At 41.8% G+C, this 26510-nt stretch overlaps 1 protein-coding gene across 3 annotated transcripts in view; it reads right to left on the bottom strand.

Annotated features, from left to right (window-relative positions):
- Positions 1 to 280: 280 nt before the first annotated feature.
- dok7b (docking protein 7b) overlaps positions 281 to 26510 on the bottom strand; it is a 31167-nt gene continuing 4937 nt past the window's right edge. The window contains exons 5-13 of one of the 3 annotated variants that reach the window (XM_010779496.1): positions 20795 to 20914; positions 16858 to 16956; positions 15749 to 16521; positions 13043 to 13091; positions 12291 to 12857; positions 11522 to 11595; positions 9585 to 9654; positions 4966 to 5139; positions 281 to 430 (exon numbers count right to left, since the gene is read on the bottom strand). In XM_010779496.1, coding sequence (XP_010777798.1) covers positions 294 to 430; positions 4966 to 5139; positions 9585 to 9654; positions 11522 to 11595; positions 12291 to 12857; positions 13043 to 13091; positions 15749 to 16521; positions 16858 to 16956; positions 20795 to 20914 — 2063 coding nt within the window. In that variant the 3' untranslated portion in view covers positions 281 to 293. The remainder of the gene's footprint in view (positions 431 to 4965; positions 5140 to 9584; positions 9655 to 11521; positions 11596 to 12290; positions 12858 to 13042; positions 13092 to 15748; positions 16522 to 16857; positions 16957 to 20794; positions 20915 to 26510) is intronic. The other 2 variants (XM_010779497.1, XM_010779498.1) reach the window with 2 other exon arrangements.

The following is a 26510-nucleotide window of genomic DNA, read 5'->3' as shown; positions in this document are numbered from 1 at the left end:
GCACATCTCTCCCCCCCGAGGCTCCGGGAGCATCATAATGCCCTCCAATGAGATGCTAAGGCCACAAAGAGGACATATTGAAAAGTTGCTCCTTGTGCTGTGACGTCTGATTCTAGAGAAATGGACCGTGTACATTATGTGAGGAGTGGATGAAACACACAGAATACATTTCCACAGTAAACCTCTGAGGATCTCGGCTGCACCCCCCACCCCAGAGATTCTTCCTGCAGTCTTTACAGTTTGATGTGGGATGCTGGTCTCCTGCTGGGACCCTCAGCTGAGTGACGGAGACATCAGTGAGGGGTCCCCTTCCTCCGGAGCTCCAGAGTGAACAGACCCTCCTCCCGGCCCAGAGCGTGCTGCACCCCCACCCGGTGAGCCGTCTCTGTGGCCGTAATGTCGATCTGAGCGTACTTGCTGGAGCTCTTTCCTTTAAACACACAACACAGAGATTCTTTTGACTTCAAGTGAGAGACAGGAAGTGTAACATTTTAAATGTTCAGCACTGAAGACATTCAACACTTTGCCTTTTGACTTGCTACAAGGCAAGACAGTACTTTTCAGCACACAGCAACCCAAAGTGCTTTACAAAATAAATACAGTGGAAGCACATTATAAACAGGCATTTCAAAAGCAAAGATAATAAAATAAACACAACAGGTATAAAATACATGGATAAAAGCCATACTGCAGTTTGAATTTGAACAACTCATCCAAATGCAGCGTCAAAAAGATACGTTTTTAATCTGGATTTCAAAGTATTAACAGTTGCAGCTGACCTGCAGGACTCAGGGAGTTTGTTCCAGATGGTCGGGGCATAAAAACTAAACGCTGCTTCTCCATGTTTAGTTCTGACTCTTCTAACAGAGAGTAGACCCGACTCCTGGATGGTTCATACTTCTGCAGGAGATCGTTAATATAATTTGGTCCTAAACCATTTAGTGCTTTATAAACCAGCAGCAGTACTTTAAAATCAATTATTTGACACACAGGAAGCCAGTGTAAAGTAGGGATGGGAACGATTAATCGAATATTCAAAATGATTCAGGTATTCGAATATGAGTTATGAGTTGTTGTTTTGGGAGGGGTGCCTAAGTTGATTACATATTTTCAAATGGAATAATTCAATGTATACGACAGTGCTATAGCTAAATGTGTTCGGTGTAAAGGTGTGTTTTGATCCGCTCACCGGTCCCTCACAGCGGGCAGAGCTGCAGGTGCTGATCTCTCTCTCACGTCCGGTTATACTTCACTCGCGTTTATGATAGATCAGATCTAGCTAGTTCTAGCTAACGATATGGCTGCTGCCCCTCCCTACACGCAGATCACGCAGACTCAAACCTCATCTTATGCCCAAATTCCAGCTGAGAGGGTCTTCTCTACAGCTGGCCTGATTGTGAATCGCCTCCTCACCCGCCTCTCCCCTGAGTAGACATGCTCATATTCTTAAACAAGAATGTGTATTGAATAGCTGCATTCTGTACATAGGCCCTGTTATAGGTTTTTGATCTCTGTTGTAATAGGGTTACGTTACCCTAACCCGTTATGTTGTTCGTGTATGATCCCTCTTTCATTTAAAAACCAAGTTATGTTCTAAGCATGAAAACTGTAGGCCTATAGCTGTCAACTGTTCAATACATTTGACAAATTTGACTTGGTTTCTATACTTATTTGAACATGTATTTATTTATTGTTTGTTAGATTTTTCCCACATTTTTTTATTTTTATAGGATATGTACAATTTGGTTAACCGTTTTTTTGGGAGTTGAATATTCGAATATACATTTGCTTTCAAATTCCCATCCCCAGTGTAAAGACTTCAGAACTGGAGTGATGTGATCCACTTTCTTAGTGTTAGTGAGGACTCGAGCAGCAGCGTTCTGAATCAGCTGAAGCTTTCTAATAGATACTTTAGTGAGAGCTGTGCAGACACTATTACAGTAGTCCAGTCGACTGAAGATAAAAGCATGGACAAGCTTTTCCAAATCCTGCTGTGACATTAGTCTTTTAATCCTAGATATATTCTTTAAGTGATAGTATGCAGACCTAATAACTGTTGAAATGTGACCATCACTACACCTACGGTAGATTTCTGGCTTTATTCGTTGTTTTGAAGTCTGCCGACTGAAGCTCTGCGATTACTTTTAATCGTTCCTCCTTTGCTCCAGAAGCAATAATCTCAGTTTTCTGTTTGTTCAATTGGAGAAAGTTTCTACTTCCTGCACAACAAAGCGAGCTGGAATGATGAAAGTGGATTGACACAGAATTAGCATTTTAGTGGGAGCTTTTCATTTGGACCCTTTACAGCCTGATCTGTGAAAAATAATGTCCCCTGTGTTTCTCTTCCAAAGCATTCTCTGCCAAGCTGGGGCTCCCAGATCCTTTGGACGATTCAACAGACAAACATTTAATATTTTAATACGTTTTCTCTGTCCTGTGACTCTGCAGCCAGACTCACGTACTGTGAGAGGATCTGGCTCATCATGGTGGAGCAACAATTACATCTAAACCTCTCCACCGCCACTCTAAGCCTAACAGAGTTGTGTTTGACTCCACAGGTGATCCATGTCCAGAATCCAACAAAGGCACCAGGAGAAGTCTGCGGGGGGGGGAAGCTCGTCATGATGTCAGTGCTAAGGTGAAGGGACTCAGTCTAACATGGCCACTAAGGGGTGTGAAACTTCCTTAATTAAAAAGGAACAACAACGAGTTAAATATAAAAGCCTTTAAACACATTTTACGATTCTTTTTTCTTACCCAAAGAGGAATGAATGCATTTAAAGAGACATAAATACTGAATGATCTTTAAATTGTTCATTTAGTTTTGGGAAATACTCCAAGAGCTAAATGTGAAATTGAGTCCAATCATGTTACATATGAAGCTACAGCTATATAAAGTATGCTAAGCTTATCACAAAGACAGGACACTGCTACATTGATCACTCACTAAAATGTGACCTGTTTGTTTAATAAGTAATAAAAACACAACAACTTTTCTGTTATTTTGGAACTTAGAAAATGAGCCTGTTTCTCAGAGACGTTATGCTAAGATGAAAGCGGCTGTAGCTTCAGATTTAGCATACAGAAACAAGTGATATCTTTGCATGCAATCCTCATGTAAGGAAGCAGATAAGAATATTGCCTTTCATATTTTTATTGACAATATTGTTGATAATCAATGACTCGTTTCTTCCAGTAGTTCTATCTTTGGGCACATGGGTTTTACCTTCCTAGAAGTAAACGCTTGCTGTAATTAAAACAGAATATATTTTGGTTTTGGAGTTGTTGTTGTTTTGGAGTTGTTCGAGAAAAGAAGAGGCTTTTGAAATCTTTACCTCGTACTCTTGGAATGAAAATCTGTGTTACTATTTACTGAAATTCTTTAGCTAAAAAATAAATCAGTAGTCAGTGCAATCGTAACCCTCACCATTTAAAGGATAAAGCACATTCTTGTAAGGTGAGAGCAAAAATAAATCCAATTCCGAGAACTGATCTCAGATATAACAAATGTTCAGAGAGACGTGTATCTCTGCCCTTGAGGCCAACTCATGTCTTACAGTATGCGACTGGCCACACAAAGCAGCAGAATATGCAAATGGCTCCGTTAAAGCCTTAAAACTCCCCTCATGTCACCTCTTCCTGATGCACGTCACAGGCATGGCCGTAATTCTGGGCGCTTCCTTGAGTGAAAATCCAATGAGCGGGACGTCAGGGTTTAATGGCTGACGCAGTTTGAATAAATATGGCCGTCATCTGCTGTTGGCGTTATGTGATTTACAGTCTCATAAAGTGGAGGAAATCAAAACCAGCTCCTAACAACGCATTCATATTCCCTGGAGGAGGAGGGTCCCATTTGAGCTGTGATCTGAATGCCCTGTGACCCCCCCCCTCCTGGGATATAAACTATACTGCAGACATCAGACATTAAGCCCTCTCAGAGCTCCTTGTCCTCCTGAAACAGCGACCTGTATGTCAATTAGCGCTCTGCGGTGTCTCCATGGCGAGGACTCAGCTGTCTTTCAGCTCCACTCCTTTAACGCTGAACGAGTGAAATGGAATTACCCAACAATCGTGTTATTTAGAGCGACTTTCTGACATGGATAGCGGCGCAGATCAGGAACATGAGACGGACGGAGACAGGGGCCACGGCTGGGGCCCCTTTACTTTAGTTTTAATCGACTCAGGATGGTCGATTTCTCCAAGTTCAAACCTTTGCATTCAAAGGTCTTCCTGCATCTAATCCATTTAAGGTCCTCATTAAATATTCTCATGAATCTTTTATGATGTTCTAATGGCAATCTGGATTTGCATTAACAGGCCTTCATGATTTCTTAGTTTATGATGATTGGCATTTACAGCGTGTCCATCGGCTCTGCTGTTATACAGTGCAGTGTAGCAGGATTTAATAAACGTGTCTTATAGAAGGAGAGTTGTGTGTGTATAAGCTAAGACTTAGTAAAGTATGGAAGAACTATCAGTTAAAAGAAGATAGATATGCATATAACAGAAATGCAACATCTTTGACATTACTGAAAAACTACAACTACCCTAAGGGGAGGAAATACTACTGCCTACAATTCCCAAATGTTTTTGTGCTGAAACAATACTTAGTATCTTACTTTGAGAAATCCTAACATGTCCGATTAGTCGGATTTGAAGCTTGTTCCAACACAAACAGACCTAAATAAGTAACAGTGTGACAAAAACAATAGATTTTTTTTTTATGAATCTGACCAGACATTCTTTGCTTTGATCACTTTCTTACTGTGCTGGAAACATATTTAGTTTGGTGCAAAAAGCAGACCTTTCTGAGATCTACTTGAGTTTCAGTATTGAATATTGGAAGTGAAATGTGTATCTGAAGCTTCTCGTTGATTTTCTCCACAGGAGGACTTTGCCCTGCAGACTGTTGATCACATCTGGATAAGGTGGGATCGTTGTTACTCTACAGAGAAGTGTCCTTACTTTGAGGGGGGGGGTGTGCGACGGTCCCTCGGGGGCCCGGCTCCAGCAGCTCCAGCTCCATGTAGTTGAGCTGCTTCTTGGATGTGGGACTAACAGGAATATTCACATATGTCACACCTTCACTGCGAGGCCTTTCAAGAAGCGCCGCCTCGGGCGAGAACACAAACACGGCACCTGGGGAAGTGAGAGTAACGCCATTTGAATCAAAATCAGGACCAGTCCCTGCCTATTCTAACATTTGGTCCTTTCCGAGAGGTGTGAACAGTTATTTTTTACAAAACCCCAGAGGACCAGAACCAACTAGATTTGTGAATAGTGTACAGTATCTCCATGCCAACCAACTTCATTTTCATCCCCAAAAGCCTTTAATACACATAAAAGAGGCATTCAGGTGCATCGGGATGACTTTATCTTTATTAAAATGAACAGTTATTTCGCCGCATATTACATGGGGATTGGTTTCCATTTTATTCAGCTTGTTCATTGTAATAAAAACTGTCCCTCTGCTACAGAACTCCATCAGGATTACCTTGACAATACATCCTCGGATATATTTGTCTTTTCATGGGATTTTACGTCAGAAAGATAGCACCAGTCCGACATTTATTTGAAAGGGTTTTATTGTCATTATGACTTTAATTAAAAGATAAGTGTGGAGAAAAGGAGAGCTGGTGTTATTTTAACACTTTGTCTGTTCTCCATCAGAAGCTAGAAGATGTCTCCCCCTCAGGTGAGTAACTCTTGAGGCAGTCCTTATCAAAGCCTGCTGTTAATTAAAGTCATTCAGACAGATATCTGCACTGAAGTCTCTATATTACAGCAGCAGATCTGGGATCAGCAGCTACACTGGCACACTGTGCATTCCTCTGGATTGCCTTCTCCCCCCAGAGGCTCATTTTACATGATCTGAGGCCCCAGGGATAGATGATGGGATGCATTATGGACATTTTGTTTTATGAGGCAGTTAAACCCAGAGTTATTGCCCTTATAATCCCACCCTCAGCTCCATATTTAATTCCTTGCAAATGTAATGTTTTTGTGTTGGCAAATCAGGTTTCTAAGTAAAACCCAACACAGCAGAAGCAGGTTGGGGATTATACTGAAATTATTTCATATTCTCATTTCTTAAAATGTATAAACACCAACAGAATATCTTTGAAGAAAAATAAATGTTGCCTCAAACAATTGAACTGAACGCTCTGGTCTGTGTGTTGGACAGGAAGAACTACAGAGTGTCCTTCAGTGCTCTTGAAAGGTAAGATTGACTAAACCTAGAAGCCACCAAGGACAAAAGAGAAGAGCCAAATCTGTTTTGCTCAAGGTATTTCTAATGCAGTTTGAGAAGAACTGCATTAAAATATGTGCATATATTTCAACCTGCAGGGCGTATTGGCCAACTCTGCCCGTGTCAACAATGCCAGTAAAGAGTTAAAAAAACTTGTTTTGAGTGAATTTGCATAATCTGAATATTGTGTTCTCTCCAAAGAATAGAAAGTAATGAAAGAAAGAAATACTGAAATGTATCCAAACAGATTTGAGTGAAGTGACTGGAAAATAAAGTGACTGCTTTCTGAAGTCAACTAACTTCAGCACTGTTCATCAGAATCACATTTAGGGCCACATGCTTTCTGGATAAAGTCACTTGTTTTGACTTATCATTATAAAGTAAAGCTGCACTTTCCACAGGATTAGTAACCAATAACTTAATGAAGATTTTTGGTCTAAATATTTTGAGATTTATGGATTTTTTGTATGTATTAACAATCAATATTAACTGCTAAATGATTACAAAGCCCTCGTTAGCTTATTAACAATTCACACTTATTCAGGGGTGTGAGGTTTCACTGCCAATATGTAGTGTGTGTGATGCACTGCATGTCAGCTAAAACTAACTCACTGATGAACAGAGAACTCTTCATAACAAAACAACACCCATACAAATATTCCCAACAAAGACTTCAACTGAGGGCCTCTCCTACTTGTGTGAAAATATTGCAAAAACTATGAAATTCTGCATCAAATATTTATAAATCCATGCCATTTGTTTTGATTCAGCTGTGTTGTAATGAAACCTTTCCATATTTGTAATCCAGTAAAGGATTGTACATTTGTTTGTAGAGGCTGGGCAATGTGCAGCGTTTGGCGACAAAAACAACTTCACCTGCTGTCGCCTCTTTCTGAATGGCAGCGGCTCCAACCAGCAGCTGGAGGCGGGGCCCCCGGGGGCCAATCACAGATCAGAGAGGAGCAGCCTTATCCCTAATTGATCAGACACCCAGCAGCAGTGTGGGGTTTATAATGGCCGCCATTACAGCAGTGGATTAGCCCGCAGCTATAGGAGGAGGGACTCTCTATAGAGCACTCTGCAGAGCCTCTGGGGGGGGGGGTCACAGAGTCAAAAGGGGAAACACGGCTCTAAGATGTGTGTGTTGGGGGAGACCGGTTTAAGCTGGTTTTCCATCTTTCTACATCCCTCTGCAGGAAGGCATTGAGGAGGTGAAAACATGTACAAGTGTTCCCAAAGGAGTGATGACTTTACTCAAAAGGACAATCCTTTAGAGACATATTCCATTTCATGTGTTCAATAATTGAAGAGAATAAAAGACGATGACTGTTAAGTAAACAAACCTACACATTATTAACATTATTTCTAATTAAAACGCATCTTTCTACCCAGGTTCACCTGCCTGACTTCATCAGGAAACTATTCTTTTCAGATCCCATCCTTTGAGCCAGCAGGAGCCCCTGATGATGGAAACAAAGCCAAGGCCCTGCCAAAGACCCCACTGCCAGGGTCTCTGCGCTGATAGGTGAGTGTTTTCGAATCACCTAATCCGGATTTTGTAGTTGATGAATTTGATAATGAATATCAGAGCAACAAGTCAGGATATGAAATAGACATTCCCAAGTCTTATACAGCAGTCCAGCAATAAAACAGTTCACCAGGGTTTCATTGAATAATCAGGCATGCCTCAAAACTGATTTCCTACTATTTGTCACCAACATGTTACTAGATCCATTTTGCACAAACTGTCAAAATGACAATAGTTAACCAGTAAAAGTGCCACAAGAACAACCTGAACAGACGTCTCAGAATTCAAACAAACTGTTGATATAGCGTCATCAATCATTGCTGCTATCTTTCATAAAAGTGTTACAAACTTCTCTGACATCAACAGTGACTCATTTCAGTTGCCATGGAGCTGGCCTCCTTACATAACCCGAACTTGGTTGCCTCCTGCGCATCCCCGTCCATTACCTGCTCGCTGGTGTGTGTGTGTGTGTGTGTGTGTGTGTGTGTGTGTGTGTGTGTGTGTGCGTGCATACATACATGGTGACAGCAGCTGAGACTCCCTCAGCAGGTGTGCATTAGACTGAGGGCATGTTGCAGGCTGAGGGACGCCTAAGTGGCCGAGCGTCCCCTGACAGCGGTCCTCTCCTGACACAATGGGGTCTTACATAACTCCAGTGGAAGGCTTACATGAAATGCAGATTGATTCATAAGTGTTCCAGCTGCAGTGAGCCCTCCACTACACAATGACCTGAGGCTTTTATTCTGAGTTATATTAATGTCAACACAAATGACTGAAGTGACTAACACCGCTGCTACATTCTGTCCCTGCAGATACTCTCTCTACTACATCAGAAGGATCCGTCCCCTGACCCAGAAGGCAACACAGGCCCTGGTCCAGGCTCTTATCATCTCACGCCGTGACTACTGCAGTGGCTCAGGCCCTTCCTACATTCAGGACATGGTTAACCGTACACTCCAGTACTTCGCTCTGCATCGGCCAATCGGCTTGCTACTCCTTGCAAAATGATGATTTCTTTTTTCAAACCTCTATTCCTAAGAGCAATATGAATGATTTGTAATCTACTAAAAGAAGCATTTGATGTTTTTGTAAATTAATTTCTTGGTTGTTGCTGGTGAATCACAACTTTGACCCTGATCTGTTGGCTCCAGACATTATGCAGAACTGTATGCTATGTTCTCTATGAAGACTGTAGGAGCCACATATGAAGTATTTTCTGTGTTTGTTACGGTACCTGCTTTTGAGTCACTATAGGTGGTGGGGGCGTGTCATTGGATTTGTGTGGTGATGTTTGCGGTTATATCCGGTTGTTTTTACCTGCGCACTTTGTGATAGATGAAGGGGGAGTGAGCTGGAGAAGGACAATTGTTGTTGACCGCACCCATAAAAGAATATATGGATATGGACTATTGAATGTTTGCTTTGGAAATAAAAGGTCAAACGCATACTGGTGGAAAGAGAGAGTTTTTGCGCGTGGTCCACGATGTTTTTCTCTTGTTTAGTCCCTCGCGGCACTTTGTTTGGAATATTACTGCTGCAATAAAGACAGCTTCCTGTCAATGTCACAGTCCATTAACCTGAATAAAGTCAAGTAAACATTATGCGTATTGACAATAAGTGTTCCTGTTTGTGTGCCATTTCAGACACTTAATGCTTCATTTGATTTGATTTATTCATAATACACCTGAAACCAACCGGTTTGCTGACTCAGGTGCATGACTCATATCTATTGGCTTTATATAAGTGGCTCCTGGTTACTGTAAGAGGCCGGGGTAATGCACAGCTGAAAACTGACAATGGTCTCACCTTCAGTCTCCTGCAGCAGCCTCTGCTGACTGTAGCTGCCCATCAGCTCGTACTTGCTTTTCTCCTCTGCCTGCAAGACACAGAGCACTGTTGATCAGAATATGCACAATGTGTCATATGTTTACAGAGGAAGGGTACACATTAGGAGTATTAATATACAGACGCAGAAATTCACTGAGAGCTCCGGGCTGCGGTACGTCTAACACTGTCCGCAACGGCTCATCAGCATGGATGGATAACCAAGCAACCTCTGTGAGAACAGCTATCATGGGATGACCGTTGGTGGAGTGCAGCCACATTGCTTTCGGTCTCATTAGGCGCGTTCACACCAAGTACTTTTCCCACAAAGGTTCCTGAGAACTACGATTTAGTTGCGTTCACACCAAAAAGTCCCAGGAACTAAATTAGTTCTAGAGAACCTTTTTTACCCCCTTTTCAGTCCCTGATAGAGAGCAGGGACTTTCGTGGGAGAAAAAGGTTCCTGTGTCTGATTGGCTGGGCGGAATGCAAACCACGCCCCGTTAAACTCCCAAAAACTTTTGTGAAGCCGCCATTTTATTATCCTCGCATTGCATTATTAGCATTAGCATTAGCCCAGCGCAGAAACGCAGAGATACTAACTTATGACAACACAACATAAAACATGGGAGCGGTGGAGATGAGGAGTAGTCGGCGTTCTGGCCGTTTACTCGGAAGGCTTCAGTAGAAGCTGCTGGGAGTCCCAGCAGCTTCCACTGAAGCCAGTCCCTAACTCCGGGGACTTCCGGCCAGGGATTTTGGGCGGCAGTATACGCCGTGAAGTTGTTTGCGGCCTGCCAGTAAACCCAAAGCAGAAGAAGAAGAAGTTACGTCAGCGGCTTCATTTGCCTAATCCACCCCCAGGAACTAATTTCCGGTGTGAACGCGATCTGTAGAACTAAAGAGTTCTCAGGAACCTTTGTGGGAAAAGTACTTGGTGTGAACGCGCCTATTGAGGCCCACTGTGCACAGAAAGAGTGACTCCTTTAGGGGGAGAAGGGGTCCACTGATACTAGGGATGCCAGCAATTATTCGATTTTTCGAATATTCGTTACAGTCTCCATAATCGAAAATTATTTTTTAAATTCGATTTTATTTATATATTTTTTTATTATTATTTATGTTTTTCTTTTTTTTCCTGGCTTAGTTTAAACCAAAATGTAGACTAATGCTAATAATAGTATTAATAATTGTAAATGGCCATTGGTCACACCACCAGTTTGTTTTACTGTAAACTTGGAGGAAGCCAGCAGCGCAGGCGAATCATCGATTAATATTCGCCAGGGCTGTCCGATTTTCGAATTTGATCAAAGTCAGTTTCTGGCATCCCTGACCGATACGACTGTAGTTCATATTTACAGAGAAGGACAGCTGATGGCCAATATGTTTTATTGTTTCCACATCTGATCAAATAAAAATGTATGTACCACTGCTGTTGTCTGCATTGTCTCTGTTCACACTTATTTGACATTGAATCGTTTTAGTGAACTAAAGAGCATTAATCAGCAGATTTGCCTTGCTTCTAAGAGACACAACCAAAATGTTGTAAATGTACATAAATAAAACAATTAATCAACAATGTTAGCGTTGGTGCTTTACCTGGTTTTGAGTCAGGAAATGCTCAAACTAAAACTATGCCGATTAGTCAATGACTCTGGCTACGACAACAGTTTACGTTTGAGGTCATATGATCCAAAAGTGTATCTATTGCTGCTTGACTTTTCTTCCTTTTGCCTAACACTAAATATATTAAGTACAGAGCTTACACAATGTTCAATTACAGATATAACTCTAGCCTTTTCTAAAAAAAGAGTTAATCTCATCATATCAGACACGTTTGGCTGAACCCACAGAGAGACAGTGGAAGTGTGTGAGTGGTCCATAGTGTAAAGCGGATTAGAGAGTTTTGATTGGCCTACCTCAGAGTTCCTCTCCATGATCTCATAAGCAGGATCAGCTCTGCGTCGCTCCTCTTTGCTATTAAGCCTTTTGTCTGGTGGGAGAGAAAAACAGTTTTAAATATAAGCCTTTCCGCCACTTGTGCCAATGCCAGGAAATACATTAATCCCACATTGTACTTTCCTAAACCATCTTGTGATCAAGTCAGAGAAAGTGCTTTCTGGGTACACATTTTTCCAAACGAATCAAACAAAAGCTCACCTCACAATAAAACAACTATTACACAAGAATCCCTTCCGAAGCAAACAGTTTAGTGCCATTACTTGTCCTAGAAACATGTTAAACAAAAATCAAATTTACCCATACACATTTTCGACATACTAAACCATGCTATTTGTGCATAATTTCAACATTCTATATTATGCAGTTTTTCACAGAATTCGGACATTCTTTACTGTGTCGTTTTGTGATTAGGTTAACTTTAACACACGTTTTAAAGCTTTCATAGGAGAGCCTATACTGCATACTTCACAACCCTCAAGAGCTCAGTTGGACAAGCAACACAACAAAAGGAATCATCAGAGTGAAGAGAGAAAACAAGCAGCTCATTCAACAAAGCAAGCCAGGCGGGAAAATTGAGAACAAAAGTAGGAAACAAAGAGATCCACTTCAAAAAGGGCTGAAGAGGAAAAGGACACCGAAGAAATCGTGGAGGCTTTGTTGTGAGTTGAAGAGGAAACTGAAGAAGAGGAGACTGGAGAAGAGGAGACTGAAGAAGAGGCCTCTTACCTTCACTGGCCACTGTGGGAACATTTATCTCTTCGTGCTGACCCTGGATCTGTGATCTCTCGCTGGGAGTCTGACGGAGTGCTTCCTCATCAGCAGCTGCTTCCTGCTCTTGGCTTTTCTTCAGGCCAGTTGGAAAGGTATGGGAGGTTGAAGTATTCCTGTTGCGGAACATTTCAGAAGGTGCAACCCGTGGAGCGGGCTGGCAGTGGTCCGCTCGACACTTTAAACAGTTCTCATAGATGGCATGTCTCTTGTCTGGCTGTGGATCGGTCGGGACACAGGGGCTTTTTGGTGCAGATTTGAGCTCATTTCCAAATCTAGGGCTCATTGACTCATAGAGGTTCAGGCTGTTAGTCTTGGCCTCCGGAGAGCCCAACAGCTCAGCAGGCAGACTGGCTAGTTTCTCTCTTCCCTTCCTTGGCAGCAGTGAATCCTCACTCGTCCTCACTGCTGGCGTCTCTGAGCGGGAGAAGCTTCCAGGGCCAGGAGAGGCACACCGTTTCTCCAGACTTCTCCTCGCTGCATTAGTGCATGGACTGCATGGTGATTTGTCAACACTTTGATCTGCTGGGTTGAAAATATGATGTTCTGGAGGCAATACACGCTCAATACAATTTGATTTCTGCTCAAAATCAAATTAGGGAGCTGCAGCCCATGAAGAATGTTTATTATCAAACATGCATCAACTCTGTTCATGCAGGCAAGGATCAATGCATGCTGTGTGTATGGAATATCTGACTCATTTCACGCACCTGGTATGGCAGGCGCTGCTGAACCGCTAACTGGGACGTACGGCGTTCCCTGTGAGGAAAAACAGAGAATTACAGAAATGAGATTCTTAATGCAAACTGTGTTGATTAGATGAATAATGAAGTATCCTCTTCTCGTCAAAGCCTGCATACATTGGTGTTCAGACGTGGGGCCTTTTGAAGGAAAAGGCTGTAAATGATCTCCATTTTATTCAACTGGCATCAATCCCATAAGAAAAGAGAAAAACCAACAGAGCGTCGATCCATCTCTCAGCGCTTTCACAGACTCTCTGACAATCGGTTTGGTCCAAGTGAAGATATTCATTTGGGGAAATGGTTCACAAATACCAACTTTTCATATAAAAAAAGGCAAAATATGTTTCCTATAACAGTTGGGCATGGTGTTGTTAAGCACACGCTACTTGGGAGTACTTTCAGCTGTAACATGTAGTACTAGAGCAGGGGTCTCCAACCTTTTTTACGATGAGAGCTACTTAAAAAAAATAAAACAAGTCGTGAGCTACTTTTACTTATTAAATATTTAGCACATTTTAACATTATTATATGCTGACCTTTAACCTTTGTGTGCTGTTTGGGTCTGTGGGACCCGTTTGCAGTGTTTACTAAAAGAAAATGTATTCCATTTAATTATTTTAACCTGCTTTATTTGGGGGTGGACCTCACATCCTCTAGGGGGGTCCGGGGGCATGCACCCCCGGGAAGATCTTTTTTTTTTTAAATGTTGAAGTTAAATGCATCAATCTGGTGCACTTTGAGCACAACATGAATTTATGGATACAGCTCTCAACACTCAGAGGAAAGGGAGATGAATACTTTTCAATAATCCAAACATATTTGTAAAGTGGGGGGACACAAACGGGATTTTGAAAAGTGCGGGGGACATGTCCCCCTGTCCCCGGTGGAAATGAGGCCATGCGTGTGTGTGCGTCAAGTGCAATAAATAAATAAATATGCAAGTTGCAACACACACACAGAGTAAAACTCTGTCCCTCATGTGTTGTATAGGCTGGCATGACTGGCTGTTCAATGGGGCTGATGTAGATTCTGCCAGATGGAAAATCACGTGTGCGCTGAGCTGCCGCTCCTCATTGCTTTTCTTCCCGACTGCAACGCTGGTCCCGCAAATCAAGCAAGAACGTGACAACACAGTACAGAAGAGAATTCAGGTTGCACAACATTTTGGATTCATTCAATCCCATCCCTCTATCCTACACCCACCCCCCCACTTCACAAGATCTGGCAACATAAAAAGTGTCATGACACAGGGGTTAAAATGTATTATATTGTTGGATTAATAGGCAATATATATATGTAGATATGTTTTCTTTTGAACTGGTCCTTTAACTGTGAGCCCATTAACACTACAGGGTGGACTGTGTGATGAATGCCTCCCACACTGCTGCTGTCTGATGAACTCATGTTTCATTCATTACACTGAGGACTGGCTGGAGGGAAACAAAGGAAACGGGACATTTTGTTCAGGTAATCCATGACGGTTTGCCTTTTTTACGTAAATGCACTGCCAGCAGGGGGGGCTATATGTTTGGAGTATTCTAAACTCACAGCTGATATGGAAACACAGGACAAAGAAGTATTGATAAGGATTTCCAAAGAAAGTATAGTTTAATATCGGCCTCAAAACTCATGCAATACGGTTTAATAATATGCGTCAGGTTTCTACTGAATTACATCGATTACACTACACCGAAAAATAAACTATTAATATAAAACTGGTATTTATGATGTAAGACTATTCATCACAAACATCAAAAAACAAGGTAAAGTTTAAACAATAAGTAAATTATTGTAATAGTGATTGTCAGAAAATTAGTCGTTAACTATTTTTATAGCAGATTTTATGTTTTTTTTTACCTCTGGGTTCAGCAATGCAATGTGAATATTTGCCTATATTCTTAGACATTTATTTATCTAGATATCTTTGGGTTTTGAATTGTTGGCATCTCAAAACAAAATATTTCAATATGTGAACTTGGAATTACAAAATGTTTATGGGCATTTGTAAGTCATTTCTGTCATTTAATGGACCAAACGATTCAGCACAAAATCCCCATAATGAAAATGATTATTAGTCCCTGCCCTCAAACAAATATGAATGAAGGAGACATCTCCGGAACACCACGACCTACCTTGGAGACAACCGAACCTCATGTTTAATATGGAGATGTTTTACCTTAAAGTCTATTTATCGTTGGTATAAAAGCCCTACATACATTTGGACGACATTCAGTTTGGAGATAACACAAACCTTTTGCCTAACAGTTTTGAATCAAGAAATAAAATGGATGTAGAGGAAGTGAATAACGGCACTCACAAGGTCTTAATCAGCTTGATACAGTGATAGAGTCAAACTAAATTAGCTGCTGAAACCCTCACTTGTTAAACAGACGGACCATGGGACTGCAGGTTGTTTTGACACCGAACGCAAAGGTCCTATTGACAGCGGGCGATGGAACAGATGATACAGGGAGGAGAGCGCCTGCTCACACAAGCTGCTGCTGAACAACAGGAGTTATACAGCAGAGTGTGCTCAGGAGAACATTTGAATCCTGTTGCTTTCTTTAAAAAGGTACGTTTAGAGGCAAACAGACTGATGACGAGAATATAGGTTCACTTATATCTGAGCTGGCAGAAGAACGACATAAACAACATAAATATATTTCTGCTTACCTTAAATCCACCACAAACGGAGCAGATGGTCACAATGGTTTTGGGGACCGATGTGTCACTAGAGGGCGTCACCTTGGTTTTCTTGCTCTCCTCTGAGGGGCCGTCTAGTTGTACATTTGTTGACTGTGTGTCAGTGTTTTCCGAGTGACCCTCGGGGGTCTTGGCGCTGCTTTGATCCCCCTGTGCTGAGTCTGTTGTTGGGCCTGGAGAGGCAGGAGCGTCCTTAGTTAGCATGGAGGGTTCGTTGTCTCTGGCCGTGGCCCCCCCACGCCCCTCCTGTAGCACACTCCTGGGGCTGTCGTACAGATACCTCAGTGATGAAGGTGTTCGGTATTCATGTGCAGGTGCAGCGGAGCAAGTACAGGGGCTCAGGTCTTGAGCCAAGTGGGGGGGCAGGCTGAACACAGAGCCGAAATCCTCCCCGGGGGGGAGGTCCAGGCTGCCTGTGTAGGAGGAGAAGCTCCCCGAGTAGGAGGAGTGGCTGCCGGTGGCGATGCCGCTGTCAGAAGAGCTCTGACGGCCGATCTCCTGGAGCGGCCGGGGGGTCTTTGGGGCGGGCCGGGTCACCCCCCCCTGGGTGACGGAGAGCTTCTCCATGCTCTGTAACGCCAGTTTAGCTCCAACATGGCCGACGCTATCAGATGGGTTGGAGGACGGCTCAGTCCAAATGGCCATCCGGCTGCTCATGCTGCTTTCTGATTGGCTGGTGTCTGAAGCGTCCGAGGAGCCGGACATGCTGCGGTCGTCCCCCCCGGCAGACGCACAGTACGACACTGCCAAGACACACAACATTAACGACACTTTGATGAATGTATTCAACTGTAACAAAACAACTTTTTATAATCAACTAAGCATAGATAAAGCATCACAATATCATTTATCATGTATCCATAACATAACATGAATAATACATCACATGTGAGAGAACTGACGATTCTAACTTAATTGAAATGTTAAGTGCAGCATCATTATGTTTTGGTGTGGAACAGAGGTCACTGCAGTGAAAGAATGATCATGTGTGCTTTGGGATGGTTATTAAATGTAGGGATATATATTCAGAGCACTTTTAGCTTCAGCTCCAACTTTTAAACCGCAGTAACATGCTGTACCTGTGCTGCTCCGGTGAGAGAGCATGCTCAGCCGTTTCTCCAGCTCCTGGGCGTCATGGTTCAACTTCTCCTCCGAATTCGTCTGACTGCCACTGGGGTCTGTACGGAGAACATCAACGAGTAAGTCACAAAGGCTTAATTGATATATATATATAGAAATCTACAGACTTAAAACAGCAGACCTTAAATTAGCGCAGTCAAAGTAAATAAGTGACGACACGGTAAGTTTAGCATGTCTTGCTACTGTCACTGAGACGTGGGATCAAAAGAGACGCAGCCGAGGACTCTGAGGCACAGCTGTGGAAACACATCCAACAACAACAAGGGACACTTTGAACCACAAGGGTCTCACTCACAATATAGTTGAATAATATGTGAGCAACAAGATGTTAGTGAAAAGACTAACTTACAAGCACTTTGCCAGGTGTGTTGTGAACTATGATTTGTCCTATGAGCATAACAGGGACGTAAAGAGGGTCACACAGGGGAACACCTTGCAGTAGTTATGCAACATACAGGGTTATTTTTAGCGCTGCCACGTGGCTGTGTCGGTACGCGCTCTGCTGCTCGTGCTGTTCAAGGATCTCATGTACCCGCCACCACCAAGGTCAACTTTAAAACTGGATCGATACTTTCCCTCGACCCCGCAGCAGTGACGTGGTAATGACACCGAATTCCTTCATGTGGAGGATCGATTTAAAAAAACAGACTGGGGAAAAACGTTATATTAGTTTAGTAAGCCTTGCCATTAGTGTCCCTCGTCTCATTAAGTTGCATGTTGATTTTAATTTTCTTTTAACTTCCTGTTGCAGTTCCATCCTAAACTAAAAGACGAATGCTCTTTGTCCCCCTATTTTTTGCCAAAAAGCAAGTCCTTCATTTGTCAAACGTGCATCTCAACAATTCAAACAGTTAATAAAGCTTCACGTGTTCAGGAAATGTACTTCTCCCGAGGAACACTATCTAGAGTGTAGTTTAGAGGATCATATTAAATGTTTTACTATTACACTTGTAAATTCTAGCGAGAGCGTTCTGATTAAATCAATGGTTTTTCTCATAACTAGATGTGTTTCTCATTATTTTTTATTACATTTTTTTATTTCATTAGGACAAAAATGTATCTTGGTGCTTTCAAAGGCTCGGTGTGGCATGTAAATCGAATAGTACAAAATATGCCAGAAGATTTATAATCATTTCACACTGGTTGTCATGGCTGCAACCGAAAGGTATTGTTCTGCCTCTGCTGGGACTCAAAAGCTGTGAAAAATGAAATCAAAGTTTCCCACAGCATCTCCACTTACTGATGCTGTTTGATAACCAGCTGAGTGAGAGTCATCAGTCTCATATGACACCCTCACGCCTTTTAAGAAGGTTTCCCTGTGCAACCAACAGCCTCCCAGCATGACCAAAGAACAGCCATGAGATCAGAGGACTGGGGTAATATGTTTGACTGACAGGTGTCCCGGCCTATCACACAATGAATTTCTCGGGCTTACTTATCCTGGCTAAGCTCCTTTAGACTAACGCCTCCTCCCCTCCGACCAAAATAGGATTGTTTTGGCTGCTGCAAACAACACTCCTCCCTACATGTCTGCTGTTATGAGATAAGGAGGAAATACACAGACACTAAAACAACTATAATAGGAGGATAGAATTGTAATCACCAATCATGAAATAGTTTATAAAATACTAGTTTGAAAGGAACAGTTTGACATTTTGGGAAATACGACTCATCTGATGTTAAATATGAAGCTATAGCCATCAGTTGGTTAGCCTAGCATTAAGATTGGAAGCAAATGGAACTTAGCTACATACATAAAATGAACTTGGAAAGAAATCCTAGTTATATACATTCTCCTCTTTATATTGAAGCAGCCATTTTAATGTGTATTCCCTATGGCTTGATTACTTGTTAAGTAATGAGAGGCAAAGAGAGGTGGATACAGTACAGCATGGAGGGTGACAAACATCAAGGCAATTCATGAGAACAGAGGCGGAGAAATGTAGTCAGGAACAGAGACACAGACTACCAGGTGAGAAAGTGAGAGACACAAGAGTGGTGGGGGGCTGAGTACGATATGAAGGGGGGAGGGGGAGGGGGCAGCAGTGGAATGCTGGGGATGAGGTTACATACATGCTCGGAGTGATTAGGAGTCTTTGGCTGCTCTTCAGGTGTGAAGCAAGTTTTTGACCCCTCGCTCTCGCCTCGACATCCTCCCTGCTATTTATTCTACTACGCAGCACAATAATAGGAGTATGAGCTCAACCTGTGATTGGGCGGCGAGATGTGTGAAAACCAGAATATCCACGAGGCCCCGCGTGCGTGGGAAGCTCTCTGTTGAGTGGCACTCTGGGAGAGATTTCTTTCTTTTTTCTTGTGTTGAAAATCAAAGTGTTAAAGTGGACAGCAGGAGAACAGAACATGTCTCACAGCTTTAGTAATATTAGACCTGGCATCCAAGCTGGTAAAATTACAAAAAATAAAAGCATTAGATAGATAAGGAACAGGGATGGTCAATAGAGACATTTGAAAATAATATCAAACCAGTGTTTAGAAGAAGACAGGAAAACTCTCCATAGAGTCGAGGATTTTAAAGTCGAGTGATAATTCTCTCTGTTGATTTTTCATTACTTTTGTTCTTTTCCCATCTTAAGCCCCATTATTAATAGCAGGTTTGAATTCAAGAATAAGATTCACTTCAAAGTTGAGGAGGAACATAGGCTCTATTATTCTTCATTATAAGTGTGTTGTTATAAATTTGACTGGTGGATTAACTCCGAAAATTGTGAATAACGCTAAACACAATTTCCCTGAGACTACACTGATGTTTTTCCAAATATTAGCTTTTCCTGCTCAACAACCCAAACCCCACGTTCAATCCCGTAACACAAAGAGAAGCAGCCAATCTTCACTATTGTGAATCTGGAGCCAGGTGAAGGCTGCAATTTGTGCTTGAAAAATGCAGATTACAAAATTGATTATCCTATTAAGGATTCATTTTCTATTCCGCTTTCAGCCCTGTTACAGAATCACAGAGGAACTGCAGTGAAAAAGACAACTTTTAGAAAGTAAACTAGTCTCTCCGTCGGGTTTGCCCAATGGGTGGCAGGAGAATAGCGGAGGACGAGCCTCAGCTGAAGCTCATTATAAAAACGAACTTCACTGTTACACAGAAAGTTTAGAAATATTCCACTCTATTATCTTTGCAAAACCTTTTCAAGTATTACCAAATGGAGATCATGATTTCCACACATTGAGTCATTGTCTATCATTTAAGGAGTGTGCCTGGCACCTTGACAAATTGTAATCTTGCCAGACAACCCTGCTGTAATACGAGGTTAAAAAAAACATAATGGCAATTTGGAACGCAGCCCACCCCCAGCACTATACCCTCCACCATACATAGACTACAATTCAATTTGCTGCCTTAACCACAGTTAGTACAGTAGTCATCCTCTCACTGGTGTATAAGGTGACCCTAAGCTCTATACGCACCCCGGTACACTTAAGTCAGGGGTTAGGATGTTTGACTACAGTTATAAATTGCTGCTTAGGGTAACCCAATTACATAAATAGTATCTGTCAGTCATAATTTGGTGACTTCAAAGCACATCCATCAGCGGAGGAATCGTCTGACTCATTCTGCCAGAAAGGGTTGGATTCTAGGAAGGCAGCAGTCGTAGCTCTGACAGTTCCTGGAGGCCCCGGAGGGGAGCCGTGCACGCTTTGATTCACTTTAAATGGCAAATGTTGACTTAAGTGTTTGCTCATATTCCTTGGCAACAGCGAGGCTATCCATTAACTGAATAAGCCTCACATGAAGACCCACCTTCTCTTTAAAGAATAGCACTTAAACTTAACGTTCCCTGTCTCTATAGATCTCTGACACCCTGTTGCTTCTCATGTCCTCTCCAGTGAAACAGCTCCGGTACTGACCTGGCAGGACGGGCCGCAGTCCAAACGGGCCCCTGGTGGGGGAGATGCCTCTGACGATGCAGTCGAATAGAAAGCTGATCTGCTCGCTCTCAGCAGACGAGAGCAGAAACACACCGGCCCCTGTAGAGAGCACACTTTATCAGTGTCACGATAGATTTGCAGCAACAGATATACTGTAATTAGTACAATTTTATTAAATCAAACAGTCATGAGGGAAGTCTTAAAACAGGTGGTGTAGGGGTAGAGGAATGTGAGAATTTGGTGAGGGATATTGCCAAATATCTGGAATATGCTCCCAGAAACCTGCAGGTCCGCTGCAACTCTTTTAAATCCAGGCTGCTTGTAATTGAGCTATTCACATCTTATACTGCACTGTAACTTTTATTCATGTACCCGTGTTATTCATGTTTTATTATCTTTGCTTTTTAATGTTTCTAATGTATTTTATGCTCTTAATGTCTTTGATTTTTGTAAAGCACTTTGAATTGCCTTGTGTTGAAAAGTGCTATATAAATAAACTTGCCTTACAAGAGGCAATAAATAAGAAATATATCACAAGAAATGTGTATCATTTGAAATGCTTGAACTGTAGCGCCAATACTATGACTATTATTATATGACTATTATTCACAACATCATTTACTGGGTGGTTCTACATCTGACGTCTACCTCTTGTCCCCTGAAGTCATTAGGAATAATCAACAATGCTGATCCATTAAATTAACACTTCAGTCCGGAGCAACCGATCGACTGATGTCCCTCAAGCCATGCTGCTTTCAAAGCTTTCTATGAAAAATGATTAAATATAAAATATTTGCCGGTTTGTTTTCTGTCGAATAGATTAGATTGTGTTATTGTTCTGTTTGGGCGAATACTAAAATCATCTATTCAAAGTACCTTTCTTGGAGAAATAAAAGCGTGTTTTTTTCTACAAAATCTTAAAGGTGACATGTCATGCTTTTCCGGTTATTACCCGTCCCCTTCTGTGTTATGAAGGTTTTTCTGTGTATTTGTAGGAGTATATTTTTCTGTAAAACTCTAAAACAGAAAATACCTGAGGAGCTGCAGCGAGCCGTTTAGTGGAGAAAGTGAATACTGCCGAATACACATACCGTACTTTACAGAGATGCTGTATGCGAAACCAATGTGAGTTTGGAAAATTGCACAGTATTTTTCTATTTTAGTATACCTCAACAATGGAATTATGATCAGTGGAAATGGCCATGACACCTCTCTTTTAAAAAGGGCCATATGGGGGTTTTACCATTCTAAAACATCAAAACAAGATTATATAATCAAAGAATAAGTAAGCAGATCTGGCCAAGCATTCGTTAGTTAATAATGTTTTAATACCTGTTTGTATTGAGGTTTGACACTCTGCACTTGTGATTATATTCATTTGTCTTTTATATCAATTTAGAATGTCATCAAAGGAGAAATAAGAATGCAGAGGTTAAGAGGTCACGCTCCTCAGAGGTCACCTGACGCCCTGTGATAATACAACTGGCTTCCCATTACGAGGTGTCACCATTTAAGAGTCGCTGTGTCGCCCTGTTCTTGGGACCACCCATGTGAAAGCTGGCGTCAATCACATTCCCATCCCACCCCTCAGTCAGCAGGGCCAGAGGTCAGCAGTAAAATCCGCACAAATGTCTTCACCTGTCCAAATTGAAGATGTATCGCCTGCTGAGGTGGATGATATGGATCTAATTAAGATGAAGTGATGCATTACATTTGATACTGTCCTCCCTCTGTGAGAGACTACTGCGGTTAGACCATGGGCTCTTTCCCTTATGAGGAGTAACGCCTCGTCTCATGCCATGCGTTTGCTAGCAGGTGACTGAACATCAAGCGCACGGCCAAAAGCTACCAAAGAGAACTCAAAGCAAAACAAAGGACAGGTGGCAGGGCTCATAGTTACCAGTTTAACAGTGATTCTGAGCACAAACAATAACCACTCACACAGACCCCTGAGGTGATAGAACACAGCATCACAACAAAGTGACGGAGGTTGTGTTTGGGAGTGGGAAATGTAAACTAGCTAAGAGTCTTCATAAGAGCAAAGGGTGGTCTTTCCATTTTCACAGCAGCAAACGCATCCATGCACACAATTTGAATCAGGCTGCAATCATATTCATTTCAACTACTTTTTTCTTTTTATTACAAAGGAATAAATTAAGTCAAATTAAAAACAGAAATAAGGGGAAAAAACACTCATTTCCATTTCAGAACATCTTTTAATTTCAAAAGCTGGAGCCAGGAAATGTTTGGCATTTTTACTTTGATAATCTAGTATGATAATGTAATTTGTAATGCTGGATAAGTTTGTAGTTAAGATTTTAAGTAATTTATTATTCTATTTTCTTCACCTTTTCCTGTCATTGATGTGTGATTCGACTGCTGTAAGGATGCAATTTCCCAACATCTTTTAAATGCATAAATCCATTTGAATGTCCGACTTGTGGCGGATTCATTTTCCGTCTATCATTCTCCATCCGATTCATTATTTGAGCCATTATATCAAGAGTGTATTTCCAGCACACTTTGGCTACTTGCATTTACGACTCAAAAAACAGAACCATTTAAGAGTTAACTCTAGCAGGACATGGACCAAAGGTCAGACAAATGAAGCTACAACCAAAAGCGACATGTCCAACCCCCTTACACAACTCCTCCTTCTGCGGTGGATAAACTGTGCAGAGAGATTACATGTCACAGGAATGCGCGCCCTTCAACACTCCAACATCTTCACGCACACACTCACACACACTCGCTTCTGTTTTTGCTCTTTTTCTGTGCACACGTTGCTTGTGATGTCTGACTGTGTTCATATTATCCAAGATCGTCTGCTGGAGATTCAATGGAGCTGAATAAATCATATTTGGCATACTGGAGTGTCATGTTTCCAGCAGGGTCATGGCGTGTCCGCAACGCTCTGATGTCTGTGCCCCCCCCACGTCAGCCCCTCTCCCCCCTCCAGGTGTTGACATGCACCCGTCTCTGCTTTAATGGTTTCACGTCTGTTACAAGATGTAAACTATGTTCTACCCGATCACAGGGGCACACAGACAGAGCTGTTATAACTGAGGGGTAACTTCTGTTTCTCAAAAACAACTCCTGTGACATGAGGCATGATGTTGCATTCTGGGCACAGCAGGAGGGAATCTCGCAGACTGAATCATTTCCTCCAGTCATGAAGCAGCTGTTTTACTAATGCTAAATTCAATGAGTCAGAGAGGACAACATTAACGAGGACAAGTGAAAAATGTCTTAGTGCCACTTGCGTCATCTGGCTGACAATTACTCATATTGGTAAATGTAATAACCGATAGCCCATATTTCACATTATATCCATATGTAATAGCTAAACATCTCACTTTGGCACAATGAATGAATCTGGTGCTACAGGCTCTCCACACGTTTTTTTAAACAGGGCTTTGGGCCCATTCAGTCACATGAGCATGGGCGCAATCGTTGGACAATAAGGACTGGGTCAATTGGTGTTGGATGAGTTAGAGGAGAGGCCAGTCAACTTCTTCCACACTAAACTGCAAGTTGGAACCAACCGTTGTTTTAAAGTGATTCCCTACCAGGGTACAACTGATTCTACTGTGGCTACAAGAGAGTGGAGCATCAGTTTTTTTGCAGGAAAATACAAAAATAGTATTAAAAATGCGAGACTTTGAAGTATATTTAATGTCACAATAAATAACAACAACCAGCTATTAGAGAAGGACGGCACAGGACTAGCCTTGGTTTTCCCATTTGTCAGGTGTCATATTTTAACACTGTGTGCTGGGATTAAGATTGCAGAAAAACTAAGTAGTAAGTAAACAAATGAGTTAAAATGGATAACTTTAGGTGTTGGATAAATGGCTGAAATCTGTAGCTTCTGCCGCTCCAAGTGGTAGTAGAATTAGGGCTGAACGATATATCGTGTCATGGCGATAACCGTGATATACGCATGCGCGATATTCACATCACAGGGATGTGCGATTTTATTCATGTTTTTAATAAAAATAAAAATAATTTTTTTAGGACGTGCGATATTAAGTAGGTACATTAACTCAAACACGTCATGTTACAATTATTTTTGCTGCTTGCTACAAAAGGAAAACTTGCGCGGCTCTCATGTCAGGGGTACTTGAGTGAGTGACATGCAGGCTCTGCATGCACAGCAAACTACCAATCAGAATCATTCTTGATCAGATCACAGCAGGCCCCGCCCCGCTAGTTTGCAGACCATCAAAACACCGGTAAAAAATGAGCAAGGCACAGTCAGGAGGACAATACCGGCGAGAATGAAGATTTACTTCCAAAAACAAAAGCAACATCTGCAACTATTTTGGATACAAAAAGGTTCTTCTCTTCTTCATTCACAGCTGAACCCCCTTATTTGAGGGTAAGCAACATGCAACATATCATGACATGTTATATCATGACTTAAAGTATGATGAGTCTACCAGTTAAGATCCAGACGTTCGTGACTAAAATCCTTCATCCGGCTAAATATGGTTAAAAAAACGCAATATATATCGCAGGGGAAAAAGATATCGCAATTTCATTTTTTTTCAATATCGTGCAGCCCTAAGTAGAATAATGCCAACTAAGCACAACAAATGAAATCAGCATTTCCAGGATCATTATGACATGTATGGGCTCTGATTAACAGCCACCGACCCACCAGGGGCACATGACCCATCTCACAAGGCAGGGTAACAAGTAATTGCACGCTCTGCCATTCTGATATCTCCTAATGGAACTAAGTGACTCCATAAAAAGCAGCTCCAGATAAAACATTTCACAAAAGCCCTTCAGCCTTCTAACTGGCTGTACAGCGTGTATTTATCTGAGTCTTCCACAACGTGATGGTACCGGTAAGAAGCCTCTCTTTCAGCGCCGCTGCTGGATAAAAGCTACAAATGAATCATCTTGAATCACAGACAGTTATTATTTGGTTGGTTGGAGAGAGACATAAGAAAAGCACAGCCCAGATTCACATTTGTTCAGCTATTAGCCTCTAATGATGCAACCCGATGTTTCCAACAGACATTGTTGTCATGGCATGGTGAAGATGTTGATGTTCCAATATGATTCAACAGTTTCTGCTCTTATATCTCTTATTTTAAAGCAGCATTAGCTAAATGAACTTATCAGTGTGAAGTACATTTTGATTGCACAATGTAATGGCTGTAATAACATCATCAGCTGAAAGTGGTTCCCCATTGGGAACTTTCTGCCAAGAAAATAAACCCTCCATTAACAGCACAATGGAAGTGCGTCAACCATTGGGCAACCAAACCAGAAGGAGGATAGCGGTTTTGTTTCCCTGACTGTCCAAAAAAAAATCTGCATTATTAGAATCCTGACAAGATTAATATTTGCATTATCTTGTGAGATTGGCAGGTACCGTGCAAGGGAATGCTAGGTGGGGGAAAGTTGGTGAATTGTCTATTGTGTTGTTTTTTTAATCTTACATGTTCTAAACACTTGTATTTTAGGTGTTGAATGTGCAATGCTCAGTAAACTTTCACAGTTCTTATAATTCCTTTAGTTCTATCTCATGCTTCCCAAACAAAAGTGTGCTGTTACAGCCACATAACCAATGATCCTGATGTATTGAAGAACCATCTACCAAACACAGAATCCCAGTTAATGACCGAAAACTAAAACACATCCAAATGTAGCATGAGAGCAACAACATAAAGGTTATAGA

This window comes from Notothenia coriiceps, unplaced genomic scaffold (genome assembly GCF_000735185.1).
Source record: "Notothenia coriiceps isolate Sejong01 unplaced genomic scaffold, NC01 NC01_scaffold00020311, whole genome shotgun sequence".
NCBI classification, from domain to species: domain Eukaryota; kingdom Metazoa; phylum Chordata; class Actinopteri; order Perciformes; family Nototheniidae; genus Notothenia; species Notothenia coriiceps.
The sequence above is the reverse complement of the archived record's forward strand: the minus strand, read 5'-3'. Positions and strand labels throughout refer to the sequence as shown.